The 16,444-nt window shown below is 42.0% G+C and overlaps 1 protein-coding gene across 4 annotated transcripts in view; it reads right to left on the bottom strand.

Moving 5' to 3' along the window:
* LOC118398385 (Golgi resident protein GCP60-like) overlaps nt 1–16,154 on the bottom strand; it is a 30,119-nt gene extending 13,965 nt beyond the window's left edge. For 2 of the 4 annotated variants that reach the window (XM_035793663.1, XM_035793664.1), the window contains exon 1: nt 15,846–16,154. In XM_035793663.1, coding sequence (XP_035649556.1) covers nt 15,846–16,095 — 250 coding nt within the window. In that variant the 5' untranslated portion in view covers nt 16,096–16,154. The remainder of the gene's footprint in view (nt 1–15,845) is intronic. The other 2 variants (XM_035793661.2, XM_035793662.2) reach the window with 1 other exon arrangement.
* Between the last annotated feature and the right edge of the window lie 290 nt (nt 16,155–16,444).

The raw sequence follows: 16,444 nt of genomic DNA, 5'->3' as shown, positions 1-16,444 counted from the left end.
TTTACTCTGAAAATTAGAACCTAACAATAAGTATTCAGACTCTTTGCTATGAGACTCGAAATTGAGCTCAGGTACAAATTGTTTCCATTGATCATCCTTGAGATGTTTCTACAACTTGATTGAATTCCACCTGTGGTAAATTCAATTGATTGGCCATGATTTGGAAAGGCACACACCTGTCTATATAAGGTCCCTCAGTTGATAGTGCATGTCAGAGCAAAAACCAAGCCAGAAGGTCGAAGGAATTGTCCGGAGAGCATAGATGAGCAGATCTGGGATGGGTACCAAAAAACATTCTGCAGCACTGAACGTCCAAGAACACAGTGGCCTCCATCATTCTTAAATGGAAGAAGTTTGGAACCACCAAGACTCTTCCTAGAGCTGTCCGCCCGGCCACACTGAGCAATCAGGGGAGAAGGGCCTTGGTCAGGGATGTGACGAAGAAGCCGATTGTTCATCTGTGGAGATGGGACAACCTTCCAGAAGAACAACTCTCTCTGCAACACTCCACCAATCAGGCTTTTATGGTAGAGTGGCCAGATGGAATCCACTCAGTAAAAGGCACATGACAGTCCGCTTGGAGTTTGTAAACGGCACCTTTTGGTCTGATTGAACTCTTTGGTCTGAATGCCAAGCGTCACGCCTGGAGGAAACCCTACGGTGAAGCATGGTGGTTGCAGCATTATGCTGTGGGGATATTTTTCAGCGGAAGAGACTGGGAAACTAGTCAGGATTGAGGGAACAATGAACAGAGCAAAGTACAGAGAGATCATTGATGAAATCCTGCTCCAGAGGGCTCAGGACATTATACTGGGGCGATGGTTCACCTTCCCACAGGACAGAGACCCTAAGCACACAGCCAAGACAATGCAGGAGTGGTTTCAGGACAAGTCTCTGAGTGGCCCAGCCAGAGCCCGGAATTGAACCAGATCGAACATCTCTGGAGACCTGAAAATAGCTGTGCAGCAACGCTCCCCATCCAACCTGACAGACCTTGAAAGGTGCTGCAGAGAAGAATGTGAGAAACTCCCCAAATACAGGTGTGCCAAGCTTGCCAAAGACTCAAGGCTGGAATTACTACCAAATGTGCTTCAACAAAGTAACGAGTAAAGGGTCTGAATTCTTATGTATTTGCAAACTTTTCTAAAAACTTGTTTGATTTGTCATTATGGGGTATTGTGTGTAGACTGACGGGGGGGGGGGGAAACAATTTAATCAATTTTAGAATAAGGCTATAATGTAACAAAATGTGGTACAAGTCAAGGAGTCTGAATACTTTCTGAATGCACTAGCTATCAGCTCCCAGGTAAAAAGCCTACATGGTGCCACAGCCTCTCGTGAGGCCAGTACCAACCACACACAGCAGTTTGGAATGACGACCCTTTTGCCAGGTCCTCCTAGGTCTGGTTCCCATCTTTCAACACCTACTAGGTCATCAGAGCAGGTAAGACCGCATTGCATCCTAACGGGCCTGCTACAGAGGTTACATTTTCAATGGCTTACGTGCATTTTATCATTCTATCTTGTGAATTTAAATAATGAGACTAAGTTGATTTGGTTGGTTTCTGTACCAGATAGAACGCCACATGGATACTTTTGATGGTGATGCACGTAGTGTAGCTGAAGGGTTAGGATGTTCGTCATCATCTATGGTTGACTTGGTTTCTTCCATCCAACAGGTCCAAACTATCGTGTGCATTATAGGTTGACATTGGGAAAACATTTTTACATCAATAGTATACGGTACATTGCAATGTCATTTCCTGTATACATCAGACTGCATCCTATGCATATACCAAAAAAAGGTGATTTTGATCACATAATATTTATGGAACATGAGTACATTATAGCGAGAACACACACCATTTATGAATTCAACCACTTCTTCAATGCTGTCCAGGATTGTGAATCACCATCAATGCTGTGTTGACATTACCACCAAATAAGTCTGTCACAACAATGTCCTTTACATACAGTGGACTCGGAACGTACTCAGACCCCTTGATTTTGTTACATCATAGCATTATTCTAAAATGGATTAAATAACCCCCCCCCCCTCAATCTACACAAAATACCCCATAATGTGAAAGCAGAAATACGTTTTTTTTTAATCAATTCTGGCAAATATCTAAAATAACATTTTTGTAAATACATAAGTATTCAGACCCTTTACTCTACTTTGCTGAAGCACTTTTGGCAGCGATTACAGCCTTGAGTGTTCTTGGGCATGACACTACGAGCTTGGCACATCTGTATTTGGGGAGTTTCTTCCATTCTTCTCTGCAGATCCTCTCAAGCTATGTCATATTGGATGGGGAGCGTTGCTGCACAGCTATTTTCAGGTCTCTCCAGAGATGTTCGATTGGGTTCAAGTACGGTCTCTGGCTGAGTCACTCAAGGACGTTCAGAGACTTGTCGCGAAGCCACAGCATGATGCTGCCACCACTATGGTTCACTGTAGGGATGGTGCCAGGTTTCCTCTAGACGTGACACTTGGCATTCAGGTCAAAGAATTCAATCTTGGTTTCATCAGACCAGAGAATCTTGTTTCTAAATGGTCTGAGAGTCTTTAGGTACCTTTTGGCAAACTCCAAGTGGGCTGTCATGTGCATTTTACTGAGGAGTGGCTTCTGTTTGGCCACACTACCATAAAGGCCTGATTGGTGGAGTGCTGCAGAGATGGTTGTTCGTCTGGAAGTTTCTCCCATCACAGAGGAACTCTGGAGCTCTAACAGAATGACTATCGGCTTCTCGGTCACATCCCTGACCAAGGCCCTTCCTCGATTGCTCAGTTTGGCTGGGCGGCCAGCTCTAGGTAGTCTTGGTGGTTCCAAACTTCTTCCAATGAATGATGATGGAGGCCACTGTGCTCTTGGACTTTCAATGCTGCCGACATGTTTTGGTACCCATCCCCAAATCTGTCCGACACAATCTTGTCTCGGAGCTCTATGGATAATTCCGTCGACCTCATGGCTTGGTTTTTGCTAACTGTGGGACCTTATATAGACAGGTGTTTGCATTTCCAATTCATGTCCAATGAATTGAAATTTAGCACAGGCGGACTCCAATCAAGTTGTAGAAACATCTCAAGGATGATCAATGGAAACAGGATGCACCTGAGCTCAATTTCTAGTCTCATAGCAAAGGGTCTGAATACTTAAGTAAATAAGGCATCTTTTTAAAATTCTGAATAAATGATGGGGTCGTGATAAAAAAAACGATTGAATCCATTTTATAATAAGGCTGTAACATAACAAAATGTGGGAAAAGTAAAGGGGTCGGAATACACTGTACATAGAATGTGGCGATGTGTATAACCATGTAAGATGTGTCATGCTAATGTACCATCCTAATGTACAATCCTAAGATTTCATTAACCCATAATTCCACCAATATGTCATGCAGATGAGCCATTGTTTACTTTACTGGCCATGATGGATATTCATTCAGTTGGGTTACTCTGGGTAAGAATCAATGCTGTATATAGGCAGGGAATGTGCTGAACAGGCAAACAAACTATTTTGGTCAATAACCAACAAAATAATTATTGAGTCACAAAGCATAACAGAAATGGCATACATTTCTTACCTCTTTCAGTATTGGAGTTTTCACAAACACAACTTGTTGTCTCAGGTTCCCTCGAAATCAGACCGTGTTCACCAGTATCTCCCTGGGAAATACATGTTCGTGTGATGTTACTGTACCAAATTTTAAAGCTAGATACTTTTTTGGGGATTGGTCCGGTGCTGGAAATGCTGTCGACCACCTAGCTAGCATGATCATCTACACACGAAACACTATCATGTCAACAATCGGCACACCTAGCTTCAGCTAACTAACGTTAGCTAGTTGAAATAAAGGCATTGAGCATCTTTTGGGGTTTATGCAGTGTAGCTACATGATGCTATTGTTAGATTCCTTTGAGTACAAAAGTCTGAATATGTTAGCTAGCTTAGCCATCTCAGCTAGCATGAACATTGAACACACTGAGGTTAGCAGCTAACATAACTAGCAGGCTAAACACGCAACCCAACACTTACCTAATGTTACCAGTCCATGAGAACGGGGGCCATGTCAGTCACTCTTCCACTTGTTAAAATTAATTCCAATTTTTATCCAGTTTATGGATTGGTCATGAGCAGTCTCTCGCTTCTTTTTCCCCTTTGGGATCAAGATTAACAGAGAATGATGCTTGTTGACTTCTGCTCTTTTTGTTTCTGGCGGCTGAAGCGTTAGGTTGCTAGTGACTTTCATTTCCTCTCCAGCTCTGGGGGAGCAGGGTCTTTTGAGTAGGCAGGATTAGCGCAAAGACACACCTAGCCCAGAAGGCCAGCCCAAGGAGGCTCAGAACTCAACCCCCTTGTTTTCGTTCAAAGTGAAAACAAAACAAGAAGTGGGGTGGAACAAGGTCACCCACAACCTGCAGATTTCTGCTTTAAAAAGGTGTATATCGGAAGTGATGGTAATGGCATTGGCTCAAATGTATTTCCATGCTTATCCATTGGCTATGAAATGTGTATGTGGTCTACATTCAATGGCCCTTCAAAGGAAACAGGGACTTTCTTTTGATGTGAAGCCAAGTGCATTTAATTATGAAGATTGGAAGGCAGTCCGCCTACAATTAAGCAGTAAAAGTCAAGTCATTAAGGCACAGAAGGATCTCCAAAGGCTGACCTATGGAAACTACACACTGCTTGTCGATGGGCTGAAAAACTGTCCGTGTCTCGAATCTGGCTTGCATACCACTTATTTAAAAGGTTGTTCTATTTGATATCACTTTTTGACCGCACCCCTTTATGATTTGAACTAAACTTTCCGTGTATTACTTTAATTTGTTAAATGCAACAATTTTAAAGATTTTGCTGAGTTACAGCTCATATTAAGAAATCAGTCAATTGAAATAAATTCATTAGGCCCTAATCTACAGATTTCCCATGACTGGGCAGGTGCGCAGCCATGGGTTGGCATAGACCCACAGACTTGGGAGCCAGGCCGACCCACTTGGGAGCCAGGCCCAGCCAATCAGAATGAGTTTTTCCCCACAAAAGGTCTTTATTGCAGACAGAAATACAACTCCGCACCACCCCTCCGACCATCCTGCAGGTAAAGAAGCCAGATGGAGGTTCTGGGCTGGCATGGTTATACGTGGTCTGCGGTTGTGAGACTGGTTGGACATATTGTCTAAAAAGAGGTTGGCGGCTTATGGTAGAGAAATTCACATTCAATTCTGTGGCAACAACTCTGGTGGACATACGTGCAGTCAGCATGCCAATTGCATGCTCTGTGGCATTGTTTGCTTCTTGATATGCCACACCTGTCAGGTGGCAGGATTACTTTGACAAAAGGATAAAATGCTCACTAACAGGGATGTAAACAATTTTGTGCACAAAATGTTTGGGCGTATGGAACATTTGAGAACTTAGTGAAATGTTATTGGTCACATAACATCTGCTAAATATGTGTATCGCGGGTGTAGCGAAATGCTTCTGTTCCTAGCTCCAAAAGTGCAGTAGTAACAATTCACAACAATACACATCAATCTAAAAGTAAAAGAAAGGAATAAATATATAAATATAAAGGATGAGCACTGTCTGAGTGGCATACCTCCACCAGTCATATTTAGGATATAATATATATATATATATATATATTTTTTTTTTTACAAATATGTTGTTTTTTGGATCAATTAGTATATTTGAGTTCAACCACAATATTTGTTGTATTATTTGTTCTGTATTTTCTGGTGGATTAAATTGAAATTGCAAACAACTTCATGGCTTGTTTTAAAAATAGCAATAGTAAGCAGATGATTTCCTTTTCAAATAACTGAGAGGGTGTAATCTGAAAAGCGAAAAAGGTCTTTCTTGAACATAGGGTGAGACATTCTTACTAATTTGCTAGAGAACCAGTTTGGATTTAAGTATAACTTTTGTATGACTGAAGCCTTTAGTCTAATGCTTTAATATTTAATCATTTTTGCCCTCCAAATTCATTATATACAAAAGGCCTGTTTAACATTGTCTGGCTTGCTGTTCCAAATCAAATAGAATATTTATTTATCATATCATCTAAAACACATTTTCTAGGTGTAGGCAAGACCATAAGCAAATAGGTATACAAACAGGTATTTGCCTTTTCATGGAAGCAAGATCTTAACTATTTTTGCTAACTTCCTATTAAAATTTGTCAGAGTGAGAATTTCTTTCAGGATATGTTCACGGAGAATACTATAATGGTCTGGTGGTGATGTGGATAATGTAAAAGTTGTAAGAAAGAAACATCCCTTTTTAGGACCCTGTCTTTCAAAGATCATTCGTAAAAATCCCAAAAACGTCACTTATCTTCATTATAAAGGGATTAAACACTATTTCCCATGCTTGTTCAATCAACAATAAACAATTAATGAACATGCACCTGTGGAAAGGTTGTTAAGACACTAACAGCTTACAGACAGTAGGCAATCAAGGTCACAGTTATGAAAACTTGGGACACTAAAAAGGCCTTTCTACTGACTCTGAAAAACACCAAAAGAAAGATGCCCAGGGTCCCTGCTCTTCTGCGTGAACACGCCTTAGGCATGCTGCAAGGAGGCATGCAGATGTGGCCAGGGCAATAAATGGTAATTTCCGTCCTGTAAGACACCTAAGACAACGCTACAGGGAGACAGGACGGACAGCTGACCATCCTCGCAGTGGCAGACCACGTGTAACAACACCTGCACAGGATCAGTACATTCGAACATCACACCTGCGGGACAAGTACAGAATGGAAACAACTGCCAGCCTATTGCGGACAGAGGTTGGACTGAGGTCTTGTAGGCCTGTTGTAAGGCAGGTGCTCACGGCCTAGGAACGGTGGGTTAACGATCTCATTCGGGGGCAGAACGACAGATGTTCATCTTGTCAGCTCGGGGGATCCAATCTTGCAACCTTACAGTTAACTTGTCCAACGCAATAACGACCTGCCTCTCGTTGCACTCCACAAGGAGACTGCCTGTTACGCGAATGCAGTAAGCCAAGGTAAGTTGCTAGCTAGCATTAAACTTATCTTGTAAAAAAAACAATCAATCATAATAACTAGTTAACTACACAGTTGATGATATTACTAGATATTATCTAGCGTGTCCTGTGTTGCATATAATCTGACTGAGCATACAAGCATCTAAGTATCTGACTGAGCAGTGGTAGGCGGAAGCGTAAACATTCATTCAAACAGCTCTTTCGTGCGTTTTGCCAGCAGCTCTTCGTTGTTCGTCAAGCATTGCGCTGTTTATGACTTCAATGTTTCTGACTACAAATAGATACAAATCGGCCAATTAAATAGGTATCGGCATTTTTGGTCCTCAAATAATCGTTATCGGCGTTGAAAAATCATAATCGGTGGACCTCTAATTGAGACCATGATTGCCTCAGAATGGGTGGGCTGGACATGGCGAGGGATGAGTTCAGATTGGTCTGCCATGTAGCATGCTTCTGTCTATAGCGTGAGCTGTTCAGTATGTGTAGGTTACACTTACTAACATATTTTTTTGAAAGATATCACGTAGTAGAACTGCAGAAGTGTTGCTCTCCACTTTCTGGAGGACCGAGTTTTGAAAATCAGTTGAATGCACGGTGGAATTAGAGTATGATAGCTAAGGAGATGGAGAGAACTCTGGTATTTTATTGCAAATATGCAGACGGAGTCATAAAGAGAACACACAGAAGGCTGTTGTATAAAACACCGTCTTCAGATTAAATCTAACGAAGGCAACCATGACAGAGGGAGAAGCCTTCATCCACATATATGGGCAAGAGTCTACTGTTGGCTAACCCCATTTCATACAAATTCGCGCAACCGTGGCATTCAAACGAGGCTGCAATGAAAAGTAATGGGACTGTATCGACTGTTGGCATTAAATATTGTTAATCATCAGTTACACTAGAGACATGAGGGGTGCCATAGTCTAGGGTTTACTGTTATCTGTAGGAGGAATGTACATGGTGGACGCAATTAAGCTTGGAATGTACAGAGTGAAGGAAACATAATCATGTGGCAGGCACTGATAAGGATGGAGAGCTGTGTAGTGAGGAATGGGGTAGAGGTCAGGTCATCTTATGAAAGAACAGCTTGTAGCCGTATCACTTAACTTCCTGCCTAGTAACAAAGATGTCATTTTTATATATGTATGAGAGAGAGAGCACGAGAGCGATTAATTATACACACTAGCACTGGTGGAAATATGCCTGCCTGTGTCTTATGCAGCTGTGTGACCCAATGGGTAAATAAACTTGGTTTAAGCTTTACTAAATTGTCCATTACATTTTATGAGATTAATTTAGAACCTAACAAGCATCAATCTGGAGTGTGAACTACATTTCTATTCAAGAGTTGATTGACATGGTAATGGCCCGATAGTATTGGAGAAAAGTTTAATTTTTAAACACAGACCCCTCTGACGCTGTACGTTCAATTGTGTCATGTCGTAACGTACAGCACCCATAACGAATTCATTCTGTGTCATACAGCCTCTCTCCACCAGGTGTATGATTTGTGTAGTAATTTTATTCATATCTCAGAGCCATTCGCATTGCTAGTTATAGCCTAATGTTCACCAGCTAGCTAACATTGAACCTGGTTGGTTAGCTACCTGCAGATTCATGCAGGGTGGTAATGTTATGAGTTGGGATTATGGTTCATTGTTTAGCTAGCTAACTACATGTCTAACCACTATGCAAGTAACCATTTCATTACAATGTTAATGACGTCACTGCGACACCTGTCGATAGACGTAGCTGGTAAATTCACTCTGGCTATCTACTTTGATTTCAGATCACTCATCTATAACTACAAATTTACGAATGCTCAATACCCATTGAATATGGCCGGTGTCAGTAAACATTTGCCAAAAAGTATCATTAAAATTGTTGCCAACAGCACAGTTGCCTTCACCAACGATCTGGATGACATAAAAACAGCCTAACCAGCTCTGCGAGGACAAGTAAAATGGTCAGAATGAGCTATACCCTCATTTCTGTCTAGAAGTAGCGAGCAAGCTAGCCAACGTCAGCAAGTTTGCTTAGGTACTTGACTGATGTTAGGTCAGAAAGCTCGTATCAACCCTACTCCTCGGCCAGAGCGCTCCGAGGGAATAGCTCTGAATTTACGAAAGGACAATCTGACAACGCTCAGTTTACGAAAGCCCAGAGCTCACTCTGGCACTCCAGATTGAATTTACAAACACACCTGTAGTATAAATCAGCAATTATTCTTGAAATCTTTGGTTGTTTAGTACATGGCCTCACAAACCTTAAAGAGCTGGGTGGGGCTTAAGTTTAAGAGGGTGAGAACAATGCTGAATGGTGTAGACAAAGAAAAGCTCTCCAGTAGGTGTACCAAAACAGTCAAGGGTCATTTTCTTCAAAGTGTGGTTAAAAGTGTATCAACCATCAAAGCAGAATTACTTTCTCATTGTTCCTTAACTGTAGTGAATGATAATATAATTTTCTAGCTCTGAGTCTACTTTTATCCTATGTAAAAAACACAATTTCAAATGTTGCTACATAAGACCGAATCGAGCAGGTCAGTTTGTATACACCATATTCCCAGTCACCTTTCACCTCACTTAACTTCTTCGAGATAGGGGGGGCTCTTTTAATTTTTGGATAAAAAACGTTCATTTTAAAACAAGATATTTTGTCACGAAAAGATGCTCGACTATGCATGTAATTGACAGCTTTGGAAAGAAAAAACTCTGACGTTTCCAAAACTGCAAAGATATTCTGTGAGTGCCCCAGAACTAATGCTACAGGCGAAACCAAGATGAAGTTTCATACAGGAAATGCCCCAGATTCTGAAGGCGCTGTGTTCCAATGTCTCCTTATATGGCTGTGAATGCGCCAGGAATGAGCCTGCCCTTTCTGTCGTTTTTCCAAGGTGTCTGCAGCATTGTGACGTATTTGTAGGCATATCATTGGAAGATTGACCATAAGAGACTACATTTACCAGGTGTCCGCCCGGTTTCCTGTGTCGAAATTATTGCGTAATCTCTAGGTCCATGCGCGTTCCATTTCTTCAGAAGAGAAAGTCAACTGCCACAAAGGATTTATCATCAATAGATATGTGAAAAACACCTTGAGGATTGATTCTAAACATCGTTTGCCATGTTTCTGTCGATATTATGGAGTTAATTTGGAAAAAAGTTTGCGTTTTAATGACTTAATTTTCGGGTTTTTTCTTACCCAAACGTGATGAAGAAAACGGAGCGATTTGTCAACACAAATAATCTTTTTGTAAAAAACTGAACATTTGCTATCTAACTGAGAGTCTCCTCATTGAAAACATCTGAAGTTCTTCAAAGGTAAATTATTTTATTTGAATGCTTTTCTGGTTTTTGTGAAAATGTTGCCTGCTGAATGCTAACGCTAAATGCTATGCTAAATGCTACGCTAGCTATCAATACTGTTACACAAATGCTTGTTTTGCTATGGTTGAGAAGCATATTTTGAAAATCTGAGATGACAGTGTTGTTAACAAAAGGCTAAGCTTGAGAGCTAGCATATTGATTTAATTTCATTTGCGATTTTCATGAATAGTTAACGTTGCGTTATGGTAATGGGCTTGAGGCTGTAGTCACGATCCCGGATCCGGGATGGCTCGACGCAAGAAGTTAAATGTAGTGGTTGGCGCTTTCAGTTTTACGCAAATTCCGCAATCAATCGATCCACGATTTTTGTTTTGGGTAGGTTAACAGTCACAGTGCATACATCTCCTATACACTTCCTGATGAAGTATGTGTCCGTGTATGTGTCAATGTTATTCTCAGAGAAAACCCGGAAAAATATCCCAGTACACGTGATCAAAACAATCTTGAAGCATGGATTCTGACTGGTCAGACCAGCATTGAATCGATCTTAGCACGGGCACTTCCTGTTTTGATTTTCTGCAGAATGGAGTCGTGATCTGATTTGCCAAAGGCAGGACGGGGGAGGGACTTGTAGCCATACCGGGAGGGAGAGTAACAACGGTAGAGAGTTTTTGCATAAAAATATACCTTTTCCCCCCATCTGTGGCATCTTGGAGCAGCGTCTGGGATAAGTTCAATTGCCCTGGGGGGTAAGAATAAAGGATCGAACTCGGGAAAGTTGCATTCACAATGCTGGTAAATTACCACCACACTCATATCATATATATATTTTTTAATTTAACTAGGCAAGTCAGTTAAGAACAAATTCTTATTTACAATGACGGCCTACCCTGGATTAGACATCCAAGTTATCACTGGAAAGGGTTAAAGGGCTTGGCCCCTTTTTTCTAAATTTCCGCCTGAATGACGTGCCCAAAGTAAACTGCCTGTTGCTCAGGCCCTGAAGCCAGGATATGCATATAATTGGTACCATTGGAAAGAAAACACTGAAGTTTGTAGAAATGTTAAAATAATGTAGGAGAATAATAGATATGGTAGGAGAAAATCCAAAGAAAAACCAACCAGAATTTCTTTTGAGAGACCATCCTCTTAAAATGGCCAGTCTAAGGGCACACTGAAAATATCTCCCTGGATGCAATTCCTATGGCTTCCACAGGGCGTCAGCAGTATAGGTTCAAGGTTTCAGGCTTGTAACTTCAAAAATGAATAAGAAATATCCGGTTTTGTACAGGGACAGTCTTGGAAATTCATGTTTGCACGCGCCATGAAGACAGGACTCACCTGCTAAAAATCGGTTTCCTATTGAACATACTTATTTCCATAAGAAATATTATAGTTTGATTACATTTTAGGGTATCTGAGGAGTAAATAGAAACTTATTTTGACTTGTTGAAACAAAGTTTAGGGGTAGATTTTTGGATTCCTTTCTCTGCATGTTGAAAGAGTGGATTACTCAAATCGATGGCAACAGCTACTAACTTTTTGGGATATAAAGAAGTTTTTTATCTAACAAAACAACACTACATATTATAGCTGGGACCCTTTGGATGACATCTGAGGAAGACTCAAAAAGTGAGTATTTAAAACGCCAATTGACAATTTATGAAACCTGTGCCGGTGAAAAGATATTTTGTGGAGCACCGTCCTCAAACAATCGCATGGCATGTTTGATGTAATAGCTACTGTAAAACAGACAGTGCAGTTAGATTAAAGGTTTAGCTTGAAATCATTTAAAAGCTTGCAAAAAAGGTGCCAAAACGTTCTCAATGGGATTAAGTTCTGGGAATTGTCCTGGCCATGGACCCAAAATATGTTTTGTTCACCAAGCCACTTAGTTATCACTTTTGCCTTGTGGCAAGGTGCTCCATCATGCTGGAAAAGGCATTGTTCGTCACCAAACTGTTCCTGGATGGTTGGGAGAAGTTGATCTCGGAGGATATGTTGGTACCATTCTTTATTCATGGCTGTGTTTTAGGCAAAATTGTGAGTGAGCCCACTCTCTTGGCTGAGAAGCAACCCCACACATGAATGGTCTCAGGATGCTTTACTGTTAGCATGACACAGGACTGATGGTAGCGCTCACCTTGTCTTCTCCGGACAAGCTTTTTTCTGGATGCCCCAAACAATCAGAAAAGGATTTTACCCCAGACCTTTTGCAGAATATCAGTCTGTCCCTGACATGTTCCTGGAGAGAAGTGGCTTCTTTGCTGCCCTTCTTGACACCAGGCCATCCTCAAAGTCTTCGCCTCACTGTGCATGCAGATGCACTCACACCTGCCTGCTGCCATTCCTGAGTAAGCTCTGTACTGGTGGTGCCCCGATCCCGCAGCTGAATCAACTTTAGGAGACGGTCCTGGCGCTTGCTGGACTTTCTTGGGCGCACTGAAGCCTTCTTCACAACAATTGTGCCGCTCTCCTTGAAGTTCTTGATGATCTGAGAAATGGTTGATTTAGGTGCAATCTTACTGGCAGCAATATCCTTGCCTGTGAAGCCCTTTTTGTGCAAAGCAATGATGACAGCACGTGTTTCCTTGCAGGTAACTATGTTTGACAGAGGAAGAACAATGATTACAAGCACCACCCCCTCCTTTTGAAGCTTCCAGTCTGTTATTTGAACTCAATCAGCATGACAGAGTGATGCTGTCCTCGTCAACACTCGCACCTGTGTTAACGAGAGAATCACTGACATGTCAGCTCATCCTTTTGTGGCAGGGCTGAAATGCAGTGGAAATGTTTTGGGGGGGGGATTCAATTCATTTGCATGGCAAAGAGGGACTTTGCAATTAATTGCAATTCATCTGATCACTCTTCATAACATTGTGGAGTATATGCAAATTACCATCATACAAACTGAGGCCGCAGACTTTGTGAAAATGAGTGTCATTCTCAACTTTTGGCCACGACTGTACAAGTCAGTTCGTCAAATTTCTGCCCTGCTAGAGCTGCCCCGGGTCAACTGTAAGTGCCATTATTGTGATGTGGAAACGTCTAAGCGCAACAACAGCTCAGCTGGGAAGTGGTAAGCCACACAAGCTCACAGAACGGGACCGCCGAGTGCTGAAGCGCTTAGACAATTTTTAAGGGCTATCGTCAGTTGCAATACTCACTACCGTATTCCAAATTGCCTCTGGAAGCAGCGTCAGCACAAGAACTGTTCAAAGGGAGCTTTGTGAAATGTGTTTCCATGGCCAAGCAGCAGCATACAATCCTAAGATCACCATGCACAATGCCAAGTGTAGGCTGGAATGATTAAAGCTCACCGCCGTACTCTGGATCATTGGAAACATGCTCTCCTGTGCAATGAATCACGCTTCACCTTCTGGCAGTCTGACGAACGAATCTGAGTTTGGCGGATGGCAGGACAACGCTACTTGCCCCAATGCATAGTGCCAAATGTAAAGTTTAGTGGAGGAGGAATAATGGTCTGGGTCTGTTTTTCATGGTTCATGCTAGGTGGCCCCTTAGTTCCAATGAAGGGAAATCTTAATGCAACAGCAGTCAATGACACTTGACGATTTTGTGCTTCAAACTTTTTGGAAAGTCCCTTTCCTGTTTCAGCATGACAATGCCCCCGTGCACAAAGCGAAATTCACTGTAAAAATGGTTTGTCGAGATCGGTGTGGAAGAAATTGACTGACCTGCACAGAGTCCTGACCACCACATTGAACACCTTTGGGATGAATTGTAACGCTGACTGCGAGCCAGACCAAATTGCCCAACATCAGTGCTGGACCTCACTATTGCTCTTGTGGCTGAATGGAAAGAAAGTCCCAGCAGCAATGTTCCGACATCTAGTAGAAAGCCTTCCTGTACGATTGGAAGCTGTTATAGCAGCAAAGGGCGACCAACTCCATATTAATGCCCATGATTTTATGCCCATGAAATTAGATGTTCGACGAGCAGGTGTTCACATGCTTTGTCAGTCTGAAAGAAGTCACCATAAAAAAGACAGAAGGCTCTACAAGCCAGAATGTTGAATAAAATAATATTTGAGTTTACTTTACTGGTTGCCCGTGCGGTTGGTCCTTTTGCCGGAAGGTAGAGATCAAATGTCCACAGTAAAGTAATGTTTATTCGACTTCTTGAGGTGCCAGTATATTCTATCGCTTGTATCTCGTAACGCATTTCATGAGATGTACAATATGTAAACAGCCGAATGTAACCAAACATTGTCGACCGAAGGAAGTTACCTCGCAATAAGCTGCTTGTGCTTGTCAAATTTGCCAGCCGATTGTGTGGGATAATGTTCTGTCTTTTTTTTTGCATTTCTTAAGGACTCTTGGAAGACTAGCCCCTGGACTAAAATAACTCCTAATAAAATGTAAATCAATCTCAGCCATTATTGATATATCGTGCAAGTCGCGAGCGAATTGCATCGGTATTGAAAACACAAACCAGAAATAGAAAACCGATAGAGACCATTGTACTGAAAGTCTGGTTACCAACACTACTTTGTGGATACTTTGTCTCAGATTACCTTACATAAAGGACAAAAACTGCAGACAACAGGAATAGTATGTTCAAATGAAGCTAATTCAACATTCTGACTTGTAATGGGACTGTACACTGAAAGTGAGCCTACAGGTTAGATAAGAGAGAGGAGTCTTCCAATCTCGGATTCGTAGAGGCTATGGATAAAGGTGAATTGGCTCTGGACGCCAAAACGGCCAAATACTCCATCTAAAATGTATCGGTTGTCAATTGCGGTATTGTTCTAGAAACATAAATACCTCTAGTTTCATATATGCAAAATACACACTGTACAGTTTTAACACAGTTGCAGCGAACCTTATTTTTCAGTAACACGTTTGTGGCGTCCATCTTCCGTTTACACACAGGTGTTATGAGATGCAGATCGCTAATTAGCACAGGTAGTCGACTGTAAACACGGGCAGTAACATGGGTATATGGCAGTGGGGCTCGTAACAAAACTCCCCCATACAGAACACCCTTCGTCCAATGTGTAATGGAACCGAGACATGATCATGGGTTAGTGGGGTGTGTGCCTGTCACATAACTGGATTCTCATTCACTAGACTCTAGAGACTGACAGCTAGTTAGCTACGTGGAGGATCCACATGACCATATAGATACATTTACATGTCAAGTTAACTGTCGCCTCATCTTTAATCTCGGCTCTAAACATTACAGTTAGCCTTTTATTCTTGCGTTGTCTGAACAACAAGAGACACAATCCAGCAATCATGCAGGTACATTTGGAATTCAGAGATTCTGAGGGATGAAAAAGCTTCAATTTGCTTCATGTTGTCAGTTAGCCAAGCATCATTAGCAAGTGGCTAGCTAGCTAACGTTGAGCTAAATGTTAGCTAGTGCACCGCAAGAAAACAACGAACACAGGGATGAAAAGCTGTCTAACGTTACCTAGTCAAATCGTGAATAAAGGCTATTATACATTTTATCAAATACGAATATAAAATACCTTTGAAGAATTTCAAGGCTAGTCTGTATAGCTCCAGCAAACCAAAGCCCCATTTCCTCTCTATCGTGGTTTTGGAAGACTCGCCTTCTTCAGTATCGTCGGTGGCGCTCTGGTCCCCGGTATCATGGTTAGGTTCTGCGACTTGCTCGCCCTCGGGGTCGGGGCTGAGGGTGAGGCCGTCGATGGAGACTTCGAGCCGGCTAGAACTGCCATTGTTGAGGTCGGCGCTCTGAACCTCTGTCGCCATCATGCAGAATGTCAGCTGCCTGAAGCGGCCACGTACCTACTTCCGTTTTTAGCGGAAGTTCCGGTAGATACTGTTACAAGATGTAAATAATGACGTACCAAGACAGGACCTAATGCAGCGTTCACAACAACTGGGAAATCGGAACTCAGAAATCTCAAACTACAGAACATTCAAAACAACTGGGACCCCGAAAAAAAATCCGACCTGAAGATCACTGATGTCGTGATTTGACCTGTTTTTTTTTTTTTTTACTTCCCAATTGACATGAAAGCACCATATGCAACAGGGCACATGGGGTTGGGAGAACATTGGCCAGTTTCTCTGAGTCAGGTGAAGAAGAAAGCAGAAACTG

This window comes from Oncorhynchus keta, chromosome 19 (genome assembly GCF_023373465.1).
Source record: "Oncorhynchus keta strain PuntledgeMale-10-30-2019 chromosome 19, Oket_V2, whole genome shotgun sequence".
NCBI lineage: Eukaryota > Metazoa > Chordata > Actinopteri > Salmoniformes > Salmonidae > Oncorhynchus > Oncorhynchus keta.
The sequence above is the reverse complement of the archived record's forward strand: the minus strand, read 5'-3'. Positions and strand labels throughout refer to the sequence as shown.